The 24,761-nt window shown below is 38.5% G+C and overlaps 1 protein-coding gene across 6 annotated transcripts in view; it reads left to right on the forward strand.

The window, feature by feature from the left end:
* Positions 1–24,761, forward strand: part of UNC79 (unc-79 subunit of NALCN channel complex) — a 105,929-nt gene that overhangs the window by 19,282 nt on the left and 61,886 nt on the right. For all 6 annotated transcript variants that reach the window (XM_088058197.1, XM_088058199.1, XM_088058200.1 and 3 more), the window contains exons 7-26: positions 503–632; positions 2,158–2,222; positions 4,013–4,101; positions 5,277–5,317; positions 6,550–6,578; positions 7,631–7,860; positions 8,174–8,345; positions 10,515–10,745; positions 12,336–12,526; positions 13,354–13,477; positions 14,733–14,873; positions 16,178–16,402; positions 16,998–17,225; positions 18,601–18,742; positions 19,141–19,220; positions 19,305–19,453; positions 20,492–20,649; positions 20,983–21,164; positions 22,428–22,629; positions 24,242–24,421. In XM_088058197.1, coding sequence (XP_087914323.1) covers positions 503–632; positions 2,158–2,222; positions 4,013–4,101; positions 5,277–5,317; positions 6,550–6,578; positions 7,631–7,860; positions 8,174–8,345; positions 10,515–10,745; positions 12,336–12,526; positions 13,354–13,477; positions 14,733–14,873; positions 16,178–16,402; positions 16,998–17,225; positions 18,601–18,742; positions 19,141–19,220; positions 19,305–19,453; positions 20,492–20,649; positions 20,983–21,164; positions 22,428–22,629; positions 24,242–24,421 — 2,989 coding nt within the window. The remainder of the gene's footprint in view (positions 1–502; positions 633–2,157; positions 2,223–4,012; positions 4,102–5,276; positions 5,318–6,549; positions 6,579–7,630; positions 7,861–8,173; positions 8,346–10,514; positions 10,746–12,335; positions 12,527–13,353; positions 13,478–14,732; positions 14,874–16,177; positions 16,403–16,997; positions 17,226–18,600; positions 18,743–19,140; positions 19,221–19,304; positions 19,454–20,491; positions 20,650–20,982; positions 21,165–22,427; positions 22,630–24,241; positions 24,422–24,761) is intronic.

The following is a 24,761-nucleotide window of genomic DNA, read 5'->3' on the forward strand; positions in this document are numbered from 1 at the left end:
AGAGGAAGGTCCCTCTAATTTTTAGTTTACAGAGGCAGTTCCATGTGTTATAGAACAGAGCTCTGCTTCCAGGGTACTATGTGGCTGTGGCTCCAATGAGTGGAAATTTTAATAATGAGCAGGATTCTCAGTTTATGTGAGACCGGACTTTAAAAAGAACTATTTGTGAGTATTGTTGTCTGAATCTGCTCTGAATCTAGTATTTATCTGTATCTCACATCTTTGCTCCATGTCTAGACAGAGAATTCATTTTGCTCTGTTAGTGCACTGTGGGGTGTGGGGTTGCTGTTGCATGCTCTGATCAAACTCAGAAGCATCAAAGTTGGTCATCTAGCCTGTCTCTAAGAGCATACACAAAGAAAGTTTCTCAGGTATTAATTTTATATTAATTGTATTATTTTGTATTAATTTTGTGTGTTCAGCTATCTTTGAACAGAAGTACAATAAGAATTGTGGTTTGTTACATTAAAAAAATAAACATTCTGTACCTGTTTTTCCTTAGGATTTGCTATATGTCATAGCCTATGGACCATCTCAAGTTAAACCTCCAGCAGTACAAATGTTATTTCACTACTGGCCCAATTTAAAACCCCCTGGGGCAATCAGTGAGTACAGAGGACTGCAGTACACAGGTCAGTGCAGCTGGTTTTGTATAGGCCAAAATAAATAAACGATGAAAAGTGTTAAAGTCACATTTTTACAGTTCTGTGATGTATTTTGACTTTTTTTTTTGTTTGATATATTGTACTTCCATAACAATATGCAATATCCATTTATCTGCATTTTCAAGTGCTGTTAGGAAAAATTAAAACTCAGATTGTGGCTTGTAAATATGTTGTCTTACTCACAATACTAACTAAACCTGAACAAGAGAAGAAATAAATATCGTGTTTGTAACAAATAGTATGTGAAACTGCTGCCTGGGCCTCCCAACAGTTCTGGTTTATATTCCTTTCAATTATTGCTTTGGTTGCTTTTGTTGTGCCAGCTGCTAACACTGCTGCTGTTGCTAAGACTTCTTATCTGGCTGTTACTGTCAAAAAATGAGGTGATGTCATACACAGTTAGTATAATGGATAAATTCTCAAGGTTGATCACAGGAAGAAAATGGGAGACAAAGTCAGGAATGCAGCTGGAGTAGGTGGATGGTACAAAGTCTGCCAGACTCCCTAGAGATACTGATGGAATAGTGCTGCCACAGGGAAGACTGTCCAGCAACAACTCCTGACCTGCTTTTCCTGCTTGTCTGTCTCAACTTGTTTCAAATAATCTCTGTCATATGGCATATGTTTTGTTCACTTTTAAAATTTCTGGACCAGAATGTGACATTTTAAATTACGAAAATGAAGGGTTGGAACAGACCTTAGAAGACCCCTAGACCAATTCAAGTGCAGCCTGAATGTTCCTGGTAGAAGTTTGACTGATCTGTTTTAAAGCCTTCCATTGAAGGGTTGATAAGTTTTCTTGACTGTTTAGAAATAAAATAAATTCTTTATGTACTGCTCTGCATGCAAGCAGGTCTGTAAGCTAATCATGATAGTATTCTTTTTGAACTGTTCCTAGCACTGGATAGACGGGGTTTTTTTCCTTATAAGTAAGTTTTTTGCTAATATATCCCAGCATGGGATAAGTATTATCTGCAGTTGTATGGCATTTTGACCTGGGGGCATCCTGTAGAGCATCCAAATGATGCCATTTGAGCATCCTTTTGTTGTTTACTTCTTGTCATTACACAGCTAAAGCTCCTTCTGTCACTGGACTAGTTTTCTTTTGTCATAGCCATGTTTTGATTTTGCCTGGGAATGTAACTGAATTTACTCAGCTATTCCTGGCATCTTGTCCTAAAGTGGAAGGATAGTTAATTATTTCAAGATGCTGGTGAGATCAAGAAGAGTCAGCAACAGGAATCTCTGTCTCTTTCCATTTTCTTACTGAATCTGCAGTTCATTTAATTGTGTTGTAAGTAAGTCAGGAGGCCTGTATGTTTAAGTTTGTTTATTGTAATTATTAAGCTTCCTGAGGAATGTCTATTTGTATCGTACTCATATTTGTATAGTACTTAGTACAAGAGGATCTTGTTCTCAATTGAGACCGCTAGGCACAAAGAAGATAAATATCTCTTCTCATTTATTAATCAGCCATGTTTTGGTTTTGCAGCCTGGAATCCTATTCATTGCCAGCACATTGAATGCCATAACGCGATTAACAAACCAGCTGTGAAGGTACTGCTGCTGCTTTAGGGGCCATACCCAGCTGCCTGGGGTGGGGGAGGTTGTGCTTTGACCCCAGCCATGTGCTGTGGTGGTGTGCAGGTGACCAAAAGCAGGTACTAAGGGAGCAGCAAAGCCTGTTGGGACCAAGGGGGCCACACCTTTGTGAATGTGTTCTTCAGCTGCCTAGAGCAAGATGAGGTTTTTCCTGCAACTTCTGTGGAAAGTCTTGAAATTAAACATGGTGATGTTGTAGAGCACTTTATAAAATTCTAAGCTGGCTCCTGGCTAATCCATGTAAATTTTTTCCTGAACACATGCATGTATATTAATATGTGCACAAATATTACTGCATACAGGAAACATTATTTCAATTATGTAGGCATATGTTCACCTTGGTATCTTGGTTGAGCTCATACAGTGCTCCTACTCTGGTTATGATCCTTTGCTTGGAATGTGTCCTAAAGCAAATAGCAATAAAGCTTTACTTACTTTTTCTGCAGCCCTCTTTGAGGGAGGTAAATTTTATCTTTACTGTTTACATGCATAGTAAAAATGAAAAAGGTTTGACCAGGCTCACAGAACAATTTGATAGAGTCAGGAACAGCAAACCAAGTCCAGAGCATACTACAGTTAGGTGTACTGATTAATTAATTTGTATGTAGTTAAATATCTAGGTACAGCAAATTTTCCTGGCATCAATTTGTATACTAATATAATTTCTTTAGTCAAACAGTTCTTCAGTGAGCCTTTTCCACAGGCTGTGATAGGACATGATGATGACACCTCAAAAGTCCTGCAAGGGACCACCTTCTGCGCACTCCAATCATTCTCAATGATTCCTCTCTCACAGGAAAAATGCTGAAAGGTGTTCCTTCATGTTGTGAATACTAGAATCTCACTAGATTCAGGCTAATGACAAAATAGAGCAAAATATTTAAAAAGTACAGTTCCAAGCTTTTCAGATTAAATACCTGAATATTTTTGAGTAATCTGTTAGCCTAATTTTGACAGAACTAGTTTTGATCAGTTATCACTCAGAAAAATGCAGCCTGTTTTGTCCTGAATAAATGATTTGGTTAACAAAGATGTGAACGATTCAAGGAGGTATTTGTCTTTATAAAGTCTTGCACTCTAATGGAGTAAGAAACATTTTGATCAGAGTGGTTAAGATGTGCATACTGCTTCTGAGTGTTCCCTTAGTAGTACAAAACATTTGAACAAATGTGTATGGAACTGGCTGTTAACTGTCACTGTTTTCTGTAATTGACTAATGTGAAAAGATAAAAGCTAATGCAAGACAAAGTCTGGACCTGTGTTGCCAAGGGAACTGTGAGTCTTTGTTCTGTCACTGCACTTGTGTGCTATACTTAAAAGCTGTGATGACTGAAAACTAGATTTTGCTGGAAGAGGCCTTTTTGAGAGAGAAGAATCTAGACTGTTCCATTGCCTTGTCCTAAACAATGGATCCTCTAAGTGCTATCTCTTTGGGGAAAAAAAAGTAGCAGTGTATAGTGAATATGTGATGTGAGTATATAAAAAAACATACTTGTCTTTCAGAAAGCAATAATATTGGCACTGAAATATATCCTATTTTTTTACAAGCTCTCACATCCCATCTTTGTTAGAAGTAGTTTGAGATCTTGTACACCACATGCTGAGTATTTTCTTTCAGAATACTAAACGCTCTTAATACATATCAATGCTGTGTTATATTTTATGTCCTAGCATTAACATGTTGAATTTTTTTAGCAAGCTTCAATGAACAGTGATGTTCATCCTTTTCCTTCTCCATGTTTCAGATGTGCATTGACCCATCCCTGTCTGTGGCTTTGGGTGATAAGCCACCTCCCCTATATCTTTGTGAAGAATGCAGCCAAAGAATTGCAGGGTAGGTAAACCAAGAGCTGGAAAATTATAAATATTTTCAGACTCCAGAGTTCAGAACCCTGGAGTTTAGCTTTTTTGCGGTATGATTAGCATGTAATTCATATAGGTAAACCTGTTGAAATATATGGAACAAGCTGCCACTCAATATGAATAAGGATTACAGATACTTACCCCACATGATCAGCATTTGCACCTACCTTAAATAGAGATTTTAATTTGAGATCTCTGAAAGAACAGATACTGTGTGATGCATTGACTATGGTAGGGAAACCTCATTAATAAACCAGCTTGTGCTTATGAAACATTTTTTGTCCACATCCATTAGTTGTCATTTAAAACAGAATGTTACAGTGAAAGTTCTTTTACAGAGCTTTCAATAATGATTTGTAACATGTATTTCAGAGTAGTCTGTAAGATATACCATGAAGCAGCAGAGATCAAAGAAATTGATCCAGGATTGGCCAGTATTTGGAAGGAGTATACCCTGAGATGAAATAGCCTCACTTTGTTTTCATTTTTGGTTGTCTTTTTTACCTTTAAATTACTACTTTGGTTTGCATTAGTATACAAAATCTACTAATACTTAAAGTCAGTGCCAGTCGTTACTTCAAATGAACAAGGTTGCAGGTAGTTCAGAACCTAAAGGAGTGTTTTTTTCCTCAGTTTCAGACAACTTTAAATCACACTGGCTGTGGGAAAAGCAATTGCATCTCATCTTAGGTTTTTAAGTCATCACTGAGTTAAAGCTGCAGGAAAAAGTAATTGAATTTGGTAGGATAGCTTCTAAGGACACTCACAGAAAACAGTACTGGTACTTTGTTTTCTTTCCTACATTCGTCTGTTATTCTTCACTATAATTTCTTAGCTGTCAGACTTTCAGAGCACACTCTCTTTTAATCTGATAAATTTAGATCTCAAAAGTAATTTTTGAAAGCCTTGAACATGGTGACCAACGTTATCAAAGTAGTAATTTACAGTGAAATGGCACAACAAAGAGATGTAATATAAACCAGTCTGCAATTTATAAAACTACATTTGAAAAAAAGCAGCTTCAAAATAATGGCTTTCCTACCAAATTGATTTATCTAAATTTCCTCTGTGCAAAAATAAATCTGTGTATACATATGCATATATATATGTATAAAAAGAAAGCTAATTATATATATATTTTTACAGGGATCACAGTGAATGGTTGATTGATGTTCTTCTGCCACAAGGTAAGAGGTCTTTTAAGGGTAGGTACAAACTAATCATAACTGTACAAAGCTATGTTGATATTTCTCTATACTGTATTACTTGAACTGCTGCATTCTGTTCAATAGTGGTTTTTTAAAATTTATTTAATTTCAAAGTAGTTTGTACTTAATGCTGCTTAATGTCCTTAAAGTACTATGAAGAACTGACTAATCCTCTGTCTGAAGTACTATGCAGCTCTATATGTGTGAGGAAACAGAGACAACTGAACAGATTTTCAAATCTTGAAGCAGCCACAATTGGAGCCAGGTTTTTAAAATGTATTTGTGTCCCATAGTGCTGTCCAAAAAATGGGGCTAGTTCTTTCAGTAACCTGGGTCTGATTTGAAAGCTCTAAAAGCTGCCAGAAATCTGTAACACGAGACTGCAGAGGATATCACAAAAGGACATAAAATATTTTTCAATGGTCCAGTCATTGATCCAATCATTGTCCTTTGGCTAGTGTGAGAAAACCTGATATTTTTTTATCTACTAGAATGCAGACAAAGCATGTTGACAGGCTAATTAACATATTGTCTAAAAACCCTTCCAGAATGAAGACACTGTCTCTCTCTTTGCTTTGCAAACCGAAAATTCTTAAGCAGTTGAGATTTTTTTGCTGTCTGCTTTTAGTTGAAATGTTACCTAGATTAAGAATGCTCTATTTACTTAAGGGAAACACTTCTTTTTAATCAGCCACTTAAACTTACTGAATCATATGTTGCCAGGGCAACAGATCAAATAGCTACTGCTTACAGGTTGAATCTGTAAACATTTCAGTCTGAAATTATGGGCCACAGACATAGTGCCTGCTTCTACACTGTTCATCCATATTCACTACTCTTTTATGCCAAGAGCTTTCATAATCAGTGTAGGCCCACCTGAGCCATGTCTCCTACAGCAAGCCACAGGTGCATGTACAAGGTGCACTTTTACAGGTCTGTCTGTGAGGCAGAAGTGTAAGCAAAAGGTGGATGGGCTGCAGAGCACACCACCCTTAATGCACCAAGGCTGTTATTGCATTTCAAACAGAAATAGTCATAGGCTTAGGTGTACAGTGTCCTAACTTACACAGGCTTAGGGTTTTCAGTAGTATCTGGAAACACAAGTTTAGCCCAGAGATTTCCTCGCAGGATGTCCATTTTCCCATGGCTACCGTAGTAAAGTAGAAAGATCATCACTTTGTGTTCATGTTTTGTATGCCTTCCCCTTACAGCTGAAATTTCTGCTATATGTCAGAAGAAGGTAAGATTCAGCCATTTGTGTGATGGGGCATGATTTGATGTTGTGTGTAATGTCATTCCATTACTGTGTAGTGCGTTCTTCTTTGTACCATTCCAAAATTTCACAATTTATCCATGAATGCATTTATTGGTGGATGGAAATGATTCAACAGCAGCAGGTTTCTTTTTGTTAAAACTGACAATGTTGATTTGAGTTGTAGGTTTTCATTTAAGTGGCAATTAGTAAAGTAGTCCAATTATGAAGTTGAACTCTGTATTCTATAATTCTGCTTATGAAGAGGATAGAACAAGAGATGAATTTTAAATCTGACTGTTTATATATATCTTCTCATCTGCTTGAAGTCTTGGATTAATCCTAAATTGGGCAAAATCATACTGTAAAATGTGTATTTTTAAAAATACATGGACTGAAAAGCTTCAGTGCTTGGCTCTAAAAAGACTGCTGACAAAAAGAATCTGCTTGCAGTACATACCAGCTGATATGTTTTAATAGGACTTTAATAGCAAGGAATACAGTGTATAACATACTCTGGTTCTCATGGTAAAGAAAGGTTTTCTGTTGGGCTGGATTACTAGGTGGCAGAAATTTCAGGTGCTTATCTCAAAGGCTTGCACAATTTGCTACGATAAGGCAGATCCTTACATAGCATTAAGTGTGGCACCATTTTTTGCACTCCTAAGGATCTACCTGTTGCTATCTGTAACTTAAAAAAGGCCTTCTGAAGCATAAGCAGGTGTTAAGAGAACTACTATAAAATTTAGAGATTGCTCTGAGTCAGGAGGTTGAGGTTGATGACTTAAATGTCAGGTTGGTGTTTTAGAAGAGGAGCAACTCCGACATTTAAGTCCAGGCTCAGCATTTAGTCCTGAGCTTATCTTTCTGGAAGGTCAGTGATGTTTGGCATCAGGAGGTTGCACACAGTGTGCTTACACAGAGTGATCTTGGAAATTGCCGACACTTGAGCCAGCTCCCTAGTGTGGACTCTCATCCCTGTTGTCGGTTCCACTGCCTGATACCTGTGGCCTGATAAACCAGAATTTTTTATTTTCCAGAACTGCAGCTCCCACGTCAGAAGAGCAGTCGTGACGTGTTTCTCTGCGGGCTGCTGCGGCCGCCATGGCAACAGGCCCGTGCGCTACTGCAAAAGGTGCCACTCCAACCACCACAGCAGCGAGGTGGGGGCGGCCGCAGAAACACACCTGTACCAGACCTCGCCTCCCCCCATCAACACCCGCGAGTGCGGGGCAGAGGAGCTCGTGTGCACTGTGGAAGCTGTGATCAGGTGATACGGCAGCTTGCGAGCCAGCCATGCGTGAAGCGGGATCGGGCTTTCATGTAAATATTGCCTGCGGATCTTGTGCAGGTGGATTTTAGTTTCATCAGGATAATTTGAGAGCAGACACTGAACTTCTGCTGCTGAATGGCTCAGGTGTGAGTGTTGGCCCGATGAGGAAGTCAGTCTGGGATCCTAGGATTTGATATTTTGTTTCAGGAAAGTGGTGACATCATATGGCTTTACATTTAGTTACTCTTGATTAGATACCTGTATCCACTGCAGGAAAGGTGCATTCACTGACCACAAACTTATTTTATAGCTTGCTGAAGGAAGCAGAGTTTCATGCAGAGCAGAGGGAACATGAACTCAACAAAAGGAGACAGATGGGCCTCTCCTCTTCCCATCACTCCCTGGACAACACAGACTTTGATAATAAAGATGATGACAAGCATGACCAACGCCTCCTGAGCCAATTTGGAATATGGTTCTTGGTAAGAAGTTCTTGCTTTTATCTCTCTTCTTCATTTGCCTCTACTTTCTGAGCTCAGTTTTACCTCTTTTTATTTTTTTCCCCCTGCTTCTTGGTTTTAGTTGGAGACTTACTCTGATTTGTATGCAAAAATTTGTCCTGTGAAGCTGTCAGACTTGGAGATTTCATAACTAGTTTGGGTGGAGCTGCTGCCTGGCTCTGAGTCTGCTACAAAGTATATAACAGAATTATTCACTCTCAGTGTTTTAATTGAATTCTTATATCAGCCTCTGTTCACAAGTGCCCCCTGGTGAGTGCCATTATTTTAACTTTAAAAGGCAGGCCCCTAAAAATTTCACCTTCCTGCTTTCAACATCACTTTCTGGAAAGTTGTACCCCCACAGTAGCTACCAGAGATCATTCCAAAACAGCAGGACTGCTGCTGGCTAGTTCCTCAGCAGGCCACACTGCAGCCTGATAGATCCTCAGAAACTGCATTCTGTAATTCTCCTTAAGGAGAATTCTCTTTCTTAGGCTCTCTATTCAGTCACCCAGTGAAAGGTGGGCAAATAGCCAGACCCCTCATCCATTATCTAAACAGAGACATGATTTCTGGATGGTAGGATAGTAGGTTGTGGAATTCCACAGTGCTGAAAAAGCTGCTCTGCAGTTTCAAGGGACTACATGAATAAACTTTATATTCTGACATCTTGTGGGTTTTGTTGTTAAATGTTGTTCTAGAATTAAAGACATCTATTACTTTAATTTTTTTTTTACTGCACCATGTGCATCTATTCTGTATCAAATAATGTTTTATGAAGACTGAAGGTCTGTATTTCTAGAAGTAGAATTGAGGTGCAAACGGAATAGGTTATGTTTCACTGTACATGCCTCATCCCTGACATTCTGTCTGTGGTAGGGAGGAAGAACTCACTGTCTCCATTCTATTCTTGGAACATCTCTTGATCTCTCTGTAGTGGGTATTGATGGAGATGACCACACAGGTTGTGAGAAATCTTGGGTTGCTGTTTTCCTTTGTAAAATGACTATCTTCCATGCAGAAACTGGATGGGGCCAAGAGTTCCTACTAAAAGGGCTGCTGATAGTGCCTTTGAGCTAATGCTCAACTGAGCCAAGCACAAGGAAGCATCTTAACTCCAACCTGCAGTAAAGTAGAAGACTGTACTTTGAATTGGCAGGAGGGTTAATAGGTGCCTCATCTCAAGAAAAATAACGGAGGAAAAACATTGGTTAAATGGATTCTGGTTTCTGGGAAGGAGAGCTGCCATGTCTTTCTCCAGATATGACATGAACATTTCTCCGTTGTTCACTTGCTGCGGGGCTCTGGTCACCTGTTTCAGGTTTCCGAGTGCTGAGAGTGCAGCTTTCACTAGGAATTGACAACTAATACCTGATAGGTTAAAGGAGCTTCTCAATTCTCCTGTCATCCATTCTTTGCCTTCAGTGCAGCAGCCTGACTTGAAACTTTGTCTCCTGTCCCCAGAGGATACCAAGAGTTCAAACATCAGCTAATTAAGGGTTTAGGAATGTGCTGGCCTGTGAACTGGGGTAGAAACTTGGTCTCAGGTTTGTGACAGCTTTACAGTCCAGGTATTATTTTAGAGAGTTTGGAGAAGGGGAGAAGAGTGTTAATCATTATGTGGGCATTTCTGAGGACTTAAAATTCATATTCTTGCCCCAAATGAGGAAAAAAAAATCAAGACTGGAATATTTTTGTAAAGTAAAGATCACTTATTACATTAGGTGAGCATTTTCTTCCAGAATTTTTGAAGTTCTTGATTTGACTTGTCTTTTTATCTGGTATATTTTATATATGTGTGTGTATGTATATAATTTATTTTACTAGGTATTACAGTACCTTCTGAAATTAAAAGTAATTTTAAAGTTCAAACCAAGAAATTTGTCAAAGCACTTTATATTGATTTTTTCAGTGTTGAAAGTAAACAAAAAAATGCAGTGCCTGGGTTTTTGTACCTTTTATTGTTATTTTCTGGTTATGAAATATTTTGTCAATTGTCTTGTACCAACCTCTACTTAAAACTGATCATCTCATTTGTCTCCTATGTAATCTGCATCCTCATAACTCTGAGAATATGCAAAATATAGTAGACAAGAAGTTTCCACCTTTAGTTCTAGAAATGAAAGTTGGTTTGTGTTTCTTCTCTTCCAGGTGAGCCTTTGCACTCCCAGTGAGAATACACCCACAGAAAGTTTAGCAAGGCTGGTTAGCATGGTGTTCCAGTGGTTTCACTCTACAGCTTACATGATGGATGATGAAGTTGGTAGCCTGGTTGAAAAGCTGAAGCCCCAGTTTGTTACTAAGTGGTTGAAGACAGTTTGTGATGTCCGGTTTGATGTCATGGTTATGTGTCTCCTTCCTAAGCCAATGGAGTTTGCCAGGGTAAGGATGATTTATCTGAAGGCTCCCTTATTTGCTACAGAGATTAAGTCTTAAGTAAAATTACCTTTTCTTTCCCAGCTCTGACAAGACAAATCTCAGTGGTAGAGGGAGCAGTGGAGTTTGGGAATTTTTCCTCTTCATAGCATTTTTAGTTTTACTGTGTTAGAAAGTAGGCATTATTTACACTAATGTGAAGGCAGGTTGGAAGAATATTATAGGTATTGAAACATCCTGTACATTTCTGATAGCTGCACATTTGCATTATGCTGCTGAAGTACCCAAACCTGTCTTTGCTAAAAGGATCAATTAAGATCCCAGTCTGACATGGTTTGCTTGTTGCTGATGGAGAGAGAGATTTACCTGGAAGGTTATTCAAGGTGCCTAAGTGCAACCATTGATGCAACCTCTTCTAGAAAAAGTCATTCTTTCTGTCCATTAATTATGAGGCAGAACTCACCACTTAGTCATGTTTTTGTAAGACTCTGTTTTTCTGAGCCTCTCATGTAAAATGTCCAGAGAATGTGTTGGGCTTGTTTCCTAAAATTAAGTGGCTAGACTTGGAAGGGCTATAAAGACCTCGTGTGATGTATTACATCATCAGACATAAACTGTACATCCATGGGTTTTTCATGACATAATATATGGGATTTGCTGTACATGTGCAGACCAGCACAGATGTATGTTTTACTCTGAACTGTTGCTGTAAGGTACGCCTGGCTGTGGGAAGGTCGGAGGTCAGCTGAAGCAATTTGAGAGGTGGATGGATGCTTTGAGTGTTAGAAACTGAACAAAAGAGGCCATACCTTTGAGGTTAAGGGGTAAAGGAGGGACTGAACCTCATACTGTAATTTCTTACAGACTTTTTAATTGGATCCAATCCCTCTTTTGAGTTTTGTTACCTCCTACTGCAATACGTAAGACTAGACCAAAAACTTGCCAGATTTGCAAGGCTTCACTGGAACACGAAGACAAATAGCCGTGAAATTGGCTGTGATGAATGAAGGAAAAATAGTTTGCTGGACGAGATTACCAGTAATTGCTGCCAAAACAGCAGGCATCTCTAGAGCCATTAGTCAGGAACAGCAGATGTGAGCTGAGGTCAGTTAGAGTAATTAATCTCTCTGTATGCCAATTACTTATGTACTTAGAAGCATATTTTTTTGCTTCCAACACTTAGAACCTTTCTTCAAAAAAACCCTAAACAAGCACCCATGAAAGAACACCTTGTACAGACCCAAGTTTTTCAAAATAAAGACCCAGCACTGTAGCAAATTGCCCAGAGCAAAAAACTGATGCAATTTTCACCAAGTAAATCTGTGCTTTTTTGAGAATTGTAAATAATAATAATACACTCAATCATGGCCTGGAAGTGAGCAAACTTCGTTTAAGTCTTGGACAATGCTTTTTTGTACTGTCAGACAAATGAAAGAGCAAAAACCAATGCAACTCTATGGCTGAATTCTAAATTCTGCCTTGAAGGTATTAGTGATCACCTCCATAAATTTCCTGGCTGAGCAAATTTGTGATACTGAGCAAGTTACAGGGACTAGAAATCCTGTTCATCAGTATAATTTTTGGAAATGCCCACAGGTTGGTGGATACTGGGACAAATCATGCAGTGCTGTAACCCAATTAAAAGAAGGGCTGAATCGAATCCTTTGCTTGATTCCATACAACGTGATAAACCAGTCAGTGTGGGAGTGTATCATGCCAGAATGGTTGGAAGCTATAAGGACGGAAGTGCCCGATAACCAACTGAAAGAGTTTCGGGAAGTGCTGAGGTATGTAGCATGTGTTGGAATCATTCTGGTTTTGCATGTGTTTTTTGAGGATTTTAGCATTGTAAGAAGGTGACAGCTAATTAAAACACCTATGTGGGCAATAGAGACCTGTGAATGCATGCTTTGGATTTGTTTTTATATTTTATGTTTAGAATAAAGGATTTAAGCTTTGGGAAAGCTTTCTTTTATTGCTCCTGGTACCTTGTATCAAGAGTCAGCTGCATGAATGCTTTTTTGGTGTGAGCAAGGCACATTTTTAGTGTGCTTCCTGCAGCATGTTGGAAGGACCATCTTTCACCTGTCCAGTTGATGAGAAATGGTGGGGATTAGTAGAAGTGGCATTGATGTATTTGTTTAGCTAATATCTTTCCCTATCGAGCAAAGGAAACACCAGAATAGGAATGGTGACTGAGTCATAATTTTATGTGTGGTTTATGACTTTTACGGCAAAACTTCACATTACCTTTTAACTGATGACAGGGCTCTGAAACTATAAGTTCATATTTGTAGATATTGGTGTAAATTTTTTTAGTGCAAACATGGAATAATGGACTAGTGAGTTAAGAAATTTTCCAATTTGCATTGGATGTTGGAAAAGATATTGCTATCAAATGAAACTGGACATATGTGATGTCAATTCTTAAGGTGTATCACCAAATTCAGAGATGGCCTTGTATAGTCAGGACAAGTGGTATCAGCAGCCTAGCTCAGCTCCCGTGGAAGGTAAGGCTGCAAGTAAGATGAGCTTTCTGCCAGTTTTGTGTTCTATCTCACACAGTGTATGCCATGCTAACTCAATGATGCTACATTTTTGTTTTATTTTTCAGCAAAATGTTCGACACTGAGCTTTGTCCTCTCCCTTTCTCCTTGGAGGAGATGTTTGGCTTTATTAGCTGCCGATTCACAGGGTATCCATCATCTGTGCAAGAGCAGGCATTGCTCTGGCTGCATGTAAGTGTCCTTGCTTGACAAGTCATGCTGAAACAGCTGATAATTTTGAAAAACAATCTGCTTTTCCAAAGTGGATGTAGCCCTTCTGCCCTTTGCTTAGCTCCAGTATGAGGATTTGAAGACAGATCCTGAGTGTTGCTAACCTATCACGAGCAATAACCTAGTTGACAAAGTGGAGGTCAGTCAAAGGTTGAACTCGGTAATCTTGGGGATCTTTTCTAACCTAAACAGTTTTGTGATTCTTTAAAAATGGAAGCCAGGGAATTTCTTTAACCTTTGTCAGTTGAGTCTTTAGGGCCATTCAGTTGGCTGACTTTTTTCCAGGATTGCTTTTTCGTCTCCACAGAAATTGGTCTGTAGATTCCAAAATTAATTCCAGACTCCAGAAACAGCTGTAGTTGTTCCTGCATATGAAGAGCTGGATTAGACTAGCTCTGTACCCACCAAGCTTTCTGCTACTCTGGCCCTTTTTGTGCTATATTTGCCCACAAAGCTGGCATTCACCCAATGTTCATATTAAAAGCTGCAGGGATAATCATGTCGGCTGAGGGCAATGAATTCAAAAAGGATATAACATTTTCCACAGCACCTCAGAATAATACCTCTACTCTTCATTATTGCTTCTTTTCTGCTGAGGGTTATTTTAATTAAGCCTCTGCAAAGACCAATTTACCTGACTGTAATTTCAGTTTTCAGGTATACAGAGTTTTCAAATAGAGCATGACTTTTTTAGATTTTTCTTGAATTAATAACACTTCATGACAAGTACAAATGAGCTTCTATTTATCTGAGTGTTGATGGCATAATAGATTGTGAATGTTCTTTAAGTGATGTACAATTAAGAATCCTGTCACTATGTCGATACCTGTAGGCTACTACTCTGACCAGATTCCTAGAATAAAAAAGGAATTCAGTTTTAATGAATAATAAATAAATAATTATTCATTAAAGTATTGGTAATACTTCTGCTTTACAGAAATGTTTTTTTGGAATAACCTCACATCCCTGTGTGTTTGTGCATAAAACTGATCCTGAGGTGCACAAAGTGGATGCCAACAGCTATTTTGAAAGTGCCTGTTTTATTCTGCCCTGATTCTAACAGAAATGTAAGCTTGCACGTCACCTCATTGAATCCCAAAATTCAATGCACAGAACTTGCTGAACTGAGGATTATGTTACAAAAATGCATATAAAGTAGCTGGTGTTTGTGATCCAACTTGAAACTCATGCTTTCTTATTTATTGTATTTCCTCAGGTGTTGTCTGAACTAGACATTGTTGTTCCTCTTCAGTTACTAATCAGCATGTTTTCTGATGGAGTTAATTCTGTAAAAGAATTAGCAAATCAAAGAAAATCAAGAGTCAGTGAGCTGGCAGGAAATCTTGCAGCTCGGAGGGTAACTTTTATTTATCTGGCTTATTTTTTTTTTGCTTATAACAGTCTTCCTAATAGAGTCCTCATAAAAAATTAAAAATCAACTTTCAATATGTCAACATTTGATTGAAAACACTGTACATTTTGAAAATGAAAGAACATTGGAATGACTTCAGTTAATATCACTCTATCATATAAAAATGTAAAGGTTTTACAGGTAGGAATGTGGTATCTTTTCCAACCCTTTTTATTCTTTGCATCTTCTATTAATAACTGTCAGGAACAAATTGTTATGGACAGCTGGTCATCCAGAACAACTTTTGTATTCTGGTATGAATTTGGTGAGCCCAGGTATGTTTTAAAAGGATGAGAGAGCAGAATTTATTTCTGGTACCCTGCATTTTTTGTCTCAAATGCAAAAGATGCAGAATTTGATCTAAATTTGTCTTATGGTCTAGAAGAAAGGTCAAAGGCTTATGGTCTAGAAGAAAGCATGTACAAACCCGTAGGGACTACGCATATTGGTCTGATGTGACTTAACTTCAGGAACAAGGTTGCTTGAAAGACCTGATTCTTTAGATTTAAGGAACTACAGCATCTAGGCAATTGATGATTCCTTACATGTGTGCTGCTGGTCTTCTGATGTCGGTCTGCAGAGAGCACTGCCACACCTAGCCTTTGATTACTTCTAAACTGAGCAGAAGAAATTGGCAAATTTGCTGTCTGGTCTTTCAGACCATAGCTGGCCTGAAAACAGACCTCGTGTGTCATCTAAGTGTGTCTCTCCCTGCAATGTCTAGAAGCTCTCAGGGTGTTTTAGATGACCTGCTGTGGTGTGGGAATAAATCAGTGCAGACATACATAGCTTACTGCCATTGTGTCTAGTTCATTTCCAGCTACCTGTATCCTTGGTACAGCCTTAGTTAACAAAGTTCTCTTGAGGTGGGCTCCTTTATTAACCTCCTGGTATTAAAGTCAGTGTCCAAGCAGTGTAGAGCAGATTGTTGTAACCTGATGGCTGCTTTACTGCCTGTACCAATTTTCAGTTTGTTTTTTGATGTTGAAATTTTCCTTAGAAGGAATAACATAATGAATGTCAACCACTTAGCTTAAGAGAACGTATACATCTGGGCATAATATGGTTCCTGTCCTTCCATTGTATCTTGTTGTTCAATGGGTTTAAGGAACACCTGTATATTTTGTAAAAAAGCTACAGGAGGGAGTGGCAAGCCTGTCAGAGTTCTTTCTATTTTTGGCATTTTCTTATAGAAGGAGATTGCTTAAATGTCTGACAGTCATTTGGACATGATTTTTTTATGTTTTCAGGTAAGCGTTGCTTCTGACCCTGGGCGCAGAGTTCAGCACAACATGCTGAGTCCTTTCCCAAGCCCCTTCCAGAGCCCATTTCGGAGTCCAATACGTAGTAGTCCTTTTCACAGCCCTTTCAAGAATTTTGGACATCCTAGTGGGAAAGCAATTGATTTTGAGTGTGAAGATGAGGAAATGAATCTTAATTGCTTCATTCTGATGTTTGATCTAATCCTGAAGCAGGTACTTGCAGAAGAAATACATCCACATGAAAGGAACACTGAAGTTCTGTAGTCACTTTTTGCTCTTCTGTATTGATTCTCTTTCTGCTAAGGGCCTGGCATGAAGTGTAAGGCATTTAAATCCCAGTACAGCTGTCATCTGTCTTTATTTCTGTAGAAATTATAGGTTCATGTTCAAAGAAGTTAAACACCTCCACATTCAGGTTAGATACTAACCTGACACTAGCGAAAGGAACTTTTCTTTGGAGTTTTGTTTATTTTTACAGCCTAGAGGCAGAGATTTGTTGATAAGCTCAGGTTAGATACATAATTTTTGGATATCTAAGTTTCTACATTGTGAATCCAAGGACAAGTGTTTTGTATGGCAGTCTCCAGGTAAAATTAGTGGATTCTGTGCTAGAAATTGTCTATTTACTCTAGCTGTTTGAACTTGGGCCTCAACACCAGTAGGAACTTAAAAATCTCAGTTACAGTTTATCTCAGATTCTTCCCAGTACTGTAATATTAAACTAGCAGAAATTTAGGAAGAGGCAGACAGTTGGGACTTCTGCCTTTTAAATGAATAATGAATCCTTACTATTTTCACTTTCTTTCAGATGGAACTCCAGGATGATGGTGTCACTTTGGGCTTAGAGAACAGCATCTCAAAAGATATAATATCCATCATAAACAATGTGTTTCAGGCACCCTGGGGTGGTTCTCATACCTGTCAGAAAGATGAAAAAGCAGTTGAATGTGGTCTGTGCCAGTCCAGCATTCTGTGTTACCAGCTGGGTTTTGAGCTGCTGGAACAGCTTGCTCCAAAGGAAGAAATCAGGCTTGTGGTAAGTAGAGCAGGAAAGGGTCTGCATTATTGGTGTGCTGAAACTCGTTCACTATTCTCATTCCATTCTGCTCAAGGGAGCAAAGCTGCACTGACTTTTGTCATGAAGGATTCATGAGGTTAAAGCAAAATGCCATTGTGCTGTAAGATTTCCTAAGTTTGAATGTATTCAAAGAACCCAGGGAAGATGGCAATATTCATCCACCATGAACTCTTCCCCCGTGAACACTGAAGTGCTATTTCACTTTGGAAATGCATCACTCCAGTCCTACTGTGTCTCAAATAAAATGTGAAGTGTTAATCCTTACCTTTTGTTAAAAGCAAAGAGTGGATACTTCAAAATGATTAATGATTTTGAGTGAATCAGTTGTCATGTGAGCAAGCCTTAGCTGGAGCTTGACTGTTTGAAATGCTGAGCACTGTGGGAATTTATTTCAGGTTGAATATCCAACTTTATCAGACTCAGATATGTACTCTCCATTCACGAGTCTTCATTAAAGTTCTCTGTAGCTTTGCAGAAGAATTGGAGCATTTCCTGTGGTGGTGGTGGCCTGATGAATTTATTTTAAGCTGGATGTCTTTATATGTAACTGCTCCCTCTGGTAGCTGAGAAGAAGGCATCATTCCATTTAGTCTGGTGCTCATTTGCTGTGGCATGTTAGTAGCAGATTTTTATTAGTTTTTTTTTTTTCTTCAGTGGAGGGGTGCCTTTTTATGTGTCAAATTTTCAGAATTTCATTTGATGTATATACTAGAAGTAGATATTTTGCACATGGTGTTCAATAACTTGTGCCTGAAAAATCATCTCATGCCCCTCCAGTACAGATTCTCATCTTAACGGAGAATTAGCGCAGTCTTTTGGGTGCTGGGACACTTCCAGAATTCACCCTGAAATTTACAACATAAATGTCATAATGAGAACCTTTAATCCTGAGCTCCTTGTCACATGCAGAGGGTGTCCAGCCTGGGGTTTACAATTTTCACTGTGAAGGTGGTTGAGGTATGTCCTGCCCCTAAGCCTGTAAACTCCACAGTAGTGCAGGAAACACCCTGCCCCTGTCTCTTACTCCTTCCAGGCAAGGATGACAAACTTGGTTAAGTATTGGCCCATTGATTGAATCCACCTCAGCTCCAATATGGATATACAGTTTCTGTTAAATCAATGTCTGAAACACACTCTTTTTGTCAGTATGATTTTGCTGATGCAAAATATTAGATATGCAAGTGATTTGAGTGTACAAATGTATGTGGAACTAAACAAAGTCTGCCTCATTTGAGCTCAGTTTGTCACACTAAATGTAGTTTAGACAGCAGGATATGGCCTCATATATGTAGGTAACATCAAGAAATGTATTTAACTTATTATATTCTTAAAGGAGCCCACAGATAACCTCGAGGATAGTCTTCTGTATACTAGACCTGAGTTTATTATAGGAACTGAAGGAGAAGAGGAAGACAAATCAGCACCAAAGCACGGAGAAAACCCAGGAAATCACACAGAGACCACAGAAAATGCTGGTAGGTAAAGGCTGAAAAGGTTATTGCAGTAAGGCTTTAAAAGAAATGCTTATGCTCATATACAAGTTTCTGAAGCAACCTTTCAAGTCCAACAGTGCACAGTCACATTTTTTTAATCATGCATTTAATTCTTTCAGTGTATTAATTGAATAGGCTGTGAATAAGTTGATAGCAAGTGTGACTGTCTCCCAAAAGTGTTAAAAAAAGTCTTGGCTTTTTGAACATAGAAAGTAGCAAAAATATTAGAAGCTACATTCCATGCTATGCTAACTTTACTGACTGCAGGGTTAATGTGCCTAGAATTAATTTATCTCTTATCACCTTAACATTCTTTGGTTTCATTTTGAATTCATAGATACAGTAATTTTAATATTGTTGGTATCTTACATTTTTAACAGCAATAAAGAATGACACAGAAAGGAAGTTTTGTTATCAGCAACTTCCAGTTACCTTGAAGCTCATATACACTATATTGCAGGTAACACTGATTATTTGTTAGTTTAGTTTGTATTGTTGGTGAAGTGGTGTCATTTTGTTGAGAGAGGAACATCTGTTTACACAGGAAATGTCAAGGTTTGAAGAACCAGACATTCTTTTTAACATGCTGAATTGTCTGAAGATCCTGTGTCTTCATGGGGAATGCCTGTATATAGCAAGAAAAGATCATCCACAATTTCTTGCCTATATTCAAGATCACATGTTGATTGCAAGGTAGGTTTTTATTGCACATTTTGTCTTCATACTTTGTTGGTTCTCCAGGTATACATTCGCTATTAGTGTCAAAGAATTTGCAAGTTTACTAAGGAAAACTAACAAGAGTGGTAGAGAAGTGTGGAAAGATTAGGAAACCTGTATAGAAGTTATTGCACAGGCTAATTAAGATGTAAATTAAATCAAGGCAACCCTGCATTGTGCATTATGGCTACTCCATTGTGAACCACCTCTTTTGCAATGAGTCAGAGTCTCTCATATTCAATAATACCATTACCTGAGACTGATGTATCTTCCTGGACTCTACAAAATAAAACAAAGGATGTTGTGGAGGCACGCACACAGTTTATAGGGCCTTAGCATTAAAGCTAAGAGAACAATAGTATTTTACCTCATTTTTATGAGAGACAGGAAGTTTGTTTACTTAGAGTGAATTGGATTGAAATCTGTGCATTTTAAGATTCTCTATGGAGAAGGGGACTTCTGCAGAAAACTAGCTGAGTAAACATCAGCATATGATCTTCTGAAATAGTGTTTGTCAGCACTTAACAGCTGCTCTATATCAATTTCACCAAGCATCTCCCAAGACTTAAGGTTTTAGCATCCTAGAGAATCTATCCTGAATCTAAATACCAGCAAATTTTGAATATCCAACTTCTTAGTTATTTGTGGATGCACATGATCTGTGGTGCTAAGACAGTTCTTGTGGCTTCTGTGGTGTAGCTGGTCATGCTGAAACTCCTAATTCGTAGCACAGGTTGTGTTCCATGGCAGATGCCCTGAATTAGGCAAACTCTTTCAAAATGAAATATTTCAAAGTGAGGTATATTTTAACCTGGATTTTCAAGAAAAAATGCTGTAGTTGAAGATTTGCAAGTGGCTGTTTTCCTACTGTTTTTACTACAATCCACTCCATAGTATTCATGTAAATGCCCAGCATGGCTCAAAAAGAATTTCATGGAAAGTTCTTTACATTTAGAAGAAAGGATATTAAGGGAGTGTCTTTATAAGCAAGCTTGCTCTCTTTTGTCTTGCTAGCTTATGGGGAGTTGTGAAGTCTGAGTTCTCTCAGCTTTCTTCCCTGGCAGTCCCACTTCTTCTTCATGCACTTTCGCTTCCTCATGGAGCTGACATTTTCTGGACAATCATAAACAACAATTTCAACAGTAAAGACTGGAAGATGAGATTTGAAGCAGGTAGGCCTGAGAAATGTACTCTTTTTTTCTCTTTGTTTCTTTCCTGAAGAAGTAGAGCTTTGTCTACTGTAACTGAGGAGACATATAATAGATGATGATATTTTTTCTGCTTTTGAGAGTTTTGAAGATATTTCGGTGCTAAACTATGGCACAACAGTGTGCAGTAAAATAGACGAGAAGATGAGACATTTTGAATAATAAAAATCAAAATTACAACTCTTTCTAGCTATTTTTCATTGTTACTTTCTCAGCTGTGCATATTTCTAGGAAATGTGTATTACTCAGTACATAAACCATTGCCTAAATGAATATTCTATTGTCTCGCTGCTACAGTTGAGAAAGTGGCTGTGTTGTGCAGATTTTTGGATATCCACTCTGTGACAAAAAACCACCTACTGAAGTACTCTTTGGCTCATGCATTCTGCTGTTTCCTGACTGCTGTGGAAGATGTCAACCCAGCAGTGGCTACAAGAGCTGGACTATTACTTGACACCATAAAGAGGCCAGCTTTACAGGTGGGTACACTACGTGGGGAAAAATACATTCCAATGGGAAACTGGCTTTTCACCTAGATTTCAGATGTGCAGCATCACAGTCACTGCTAATACCTCTTTAGGCAAGCGTTATTGGTCTTGGTGCTTGACATATGCACCGAATAGCCAAGGGAAATGATACTGCCCTACCCCCAACTTTGAATCATAGAACCATATACATTGGAAAAATTAGTTTTTAAGATCAAGTCCAACCATAAATACTTTAATGACTGCAGTGGATTAGTATTCTGTTAGAACTGCTGTTGTAGAAAACTGTAAATGTTTCTTTGATTATTTGAAAATAATTTGATATTTTTCAATTAAAAAATGCATTTCTGAGTATTACGAGACCCTGCTGAGTTCACAGTGAGAAAATACATTTGAGCAAAACCAAACATGCTTTTGATCTTTTAAAGATTTACTTAGCCATGTAAATGTGAGCCTGCCAATCACATGATTAAGCAGATACATAAGCAAGAAAAGATAAAAAAAAGATTAAAATATTTTAAAAAATAGATCTCATAGAACAATTCAGTTCTAGTTCTCTGGAGAATAGAATGAATATGTATTTTAAATAGTTCCAGGTTACTGCCTAAAAAAGCTCTTAATATTTGCTAGTTCAATTCAATTTTGTACTCTTTCAAAATAGTTTTGAGAACTTGATTTCAATGACACTGTTACTGAACTTGGGTTCAATGAGACCAGTATCCTGGACTTTCATATTCAATATGTGGGCTTTCTTCTCAAACTTAAATCTTGGCACTACAGAGAAGATTCTGGTGCAGATAATCTACAGAAGAATTTTGAGGCAAGGTGCCTCTAATACACTTCAAAACGTAATCTTTCTTCTCCGTTTAGCCTTGGTGATTCACTCTTGTAATTAATGTCTTGATTCAGTTACCTAAATGTAACATTTTTCTCAGCTGGAGAGTGTGACCGAAGTACTTTGATATTGTTTACCAAATATGCAGTAGGATAGAACTTTGCCTGTACCTTTGTATTACTCAAAATCTTAGAAAATTCTACATTCAAAATACGATGTTTATTTATCTCTTTACTTACCTTACTTTCCCTCTGATATCAGTAGCATTAGTTCTGATTTAAAGGACTTGGTAGAAAAAAGGAGCTAAACATTGATCCTGCACTAACTGACAGGAGAAGTTTTGAGCTTTGACGTCCCTTCAATTTAAAATATCCTTAAAAGATATCTCAATTATGTGTTGTTTTCTTTGTTTCCCTCTATAGGGTCTCTGCCTCTGCCTTGATTTCCAGTTTGACACAGTTGTCAAGGACAGGCCCACAATTCTTAGTAAGCTTTTGCTACTTCATTTTCTAAAAGCAGATATCCCAGCTTTGAGCTGGGAGTTCTTTGTGAATCGCTTTGAGACCCTGTCTTTGGAGGCACAGCTTCATCTGGACTGCAACAAAGAATTTCCTTTCCCAACAAGTAAGCAGAATTCAAATAAAACTGATCACTTTTTATTGGCTTCTGAAATTTTAGCTGCCTGCGAGAGTCTGAGAGAGTTGCAGGTCTCACGTGTATAAATTCTCTGAAATTGAGTAACCTTTCAAGCCAAACTAAAATAAATTGAAGTAAACTTTTTTTATTTCCTGAATACAGATTAGGCTGTATTCTGTTGCATGTTTGGCTGTCATGTTTAGCTCTCACTAGGATGTGATTGCCAGCCTTGGATGAATTGTGATCTGGTTCTATGATCACCTGCAACCCACATTAACCCACTTGTTGCACTCTAGAAGTTCTAAAGTAGTGACATTTGCTAGTCTCCAAGTCCCACATCATTCCCAGTGCTGTCCTGTGATGGTCTGTACAAAGTCAGCCCTAAGACTTGTTTAACCCACAAAAAAGCCCCAATGTATGGGGCACAGCATAAGAGATACATGGACTCCTGGAGCCAGTGCTCAGTTAACTGTTTTTGCAGTGACACGTTTTAGAATGTTTGTTCCTACTTGGTTTCTTGATAAGAAACCAAATCTCCTTCATTTCACTAGAGAGGTACTAAAAATTAATTCATGCATCATTTTTTAGAATGCTGAATAATTGAAAACTTCCTAACCCAAGTGGTGGCCTATGAGTCAGATCTATTTCCATCTGATTTTCCTGGAGGAGCTGGGAACAGCTGTTTGAACAGTGCATGTTCCCTCAGCAGCCTAATGCTTCCTTCTACGTTTGCATGGAGCCCAGTGCCTAAAAAAGTCTAGGTGCTATGACTGCTCCACTGGAGAGGGGTGGAACTGCAAAGGTATTTTCTTTTCTTCATATGTGAGTAGCTTGACATATGAACTTGGGAACTGCTGCTGTGGCCTGAGGAGGGAGTCTTGTCATTAGTTTTTAACACCTCTGGCTGGAAATACAGGGCAATATCTTTAAAAAGGAATATTTTTGAGTGATTTAAAATAAGCAGAAGATAATTTTTAGATTTATTTTTAAGCTTTCTCTTTGCCATTTCAAGGAGATGGGTGATGCAAAAAATGGGCTCACTGACTTCAGTCACTCAGATGATTAAACTCAAAGGGTTCCAGTGCACTGTAGAAATGAGTATGGAAAAGTATTGGTGATCACATTAAGACATGCAGTGATACTGCTGATAACACCACTGTAACTCCATAATCAACACTCACAGATGTTTTGAGTTCAGAACCAGGATGGTAGGTGCAGGCAGAACAGGAGGTTAGTAAGGCAAAACTAGAGGCCCTGGTTAGGTATGAGTGCACTAAATGTGATCCATACTTGTGAGATTTCTGCCCTTTTAAATAGGGGCACCTCATATTCTCTTAGCCTGAAATTCAGTTTTTGGTTTCAAGAATCTGTTTTTGGCCAAATAAAAGCATAATTTTTTAACAGTTATGCCTTTTTGGGTTTTATGGTTTTCAGAATGAGAGCATGCAAATGAGTACCTTGCAGATGGACCCCGTGGGCCCATTTGAAACTTTCTTGGCTTGAGTGGGACCCGGGGCCCAGTTGCATTTGGCACTTGGCAGCAGTAGGAGCTCCCCATGCTGTGGAATGAATCCTAACTTGGTCCATTGCATTTGCAAAGCTATCACTGCTGTCCGGACAAATGTGGCCAACCTCAGTGATGCGGCAATGTGGAAGATCAAGAGGGCTCGTTTCGCACGTAACCGTCAGAAGAGCGTGCGCTCCCTGAGGGACAGTGTGAAGGGACCCGCCGAGTCCAAGAGAGCGCTCTCCCTTCCAGAAACCTTAACCACCAAAATTCGTTGAGTATCAATTTATGTTTCTGTGACACACCTGTATCTTCCCCGCTGGGATCATATCCCGTTGATGGGTGCACACTGTAGTTGTCAATATTTATCCAATTGGGATGGCAAATTTAAGTGTCTGACTTCTTTGGGTATTATTCAGATAATGACAAGTTAGTGAGTTTAACAAAGAATGTGTCTAGATGTGCCTGTGTAAAATGCCAGAATAAAATACTCCCAGACTAGTTTGTCTTTTTTCGATCTTAATTTTTATTTGTGCCTAATATGCAGTAGTTTTGTCTTAAATAGATACAGATTTTACAGAAAAATTCCTCTATTGCTAATATATTTATTAAT

Source organism: Pseudopodoces humilis, chromosome 7 (assembly GCF_049639895.1).
Source record: "Pseudopodoces humilis isolate 2021_Gansu_Grassland_sample_001 chromosome 7, ASM4963989v1, whole genome shotgun sequence".
Taxonomy (NCBI): domain Eukaryota; kingdom Metazoa; phylum Chordata; class Aves; order Passeriformes; family Paridae; genus Pseudopodoces; species Pseudopodoces humilis.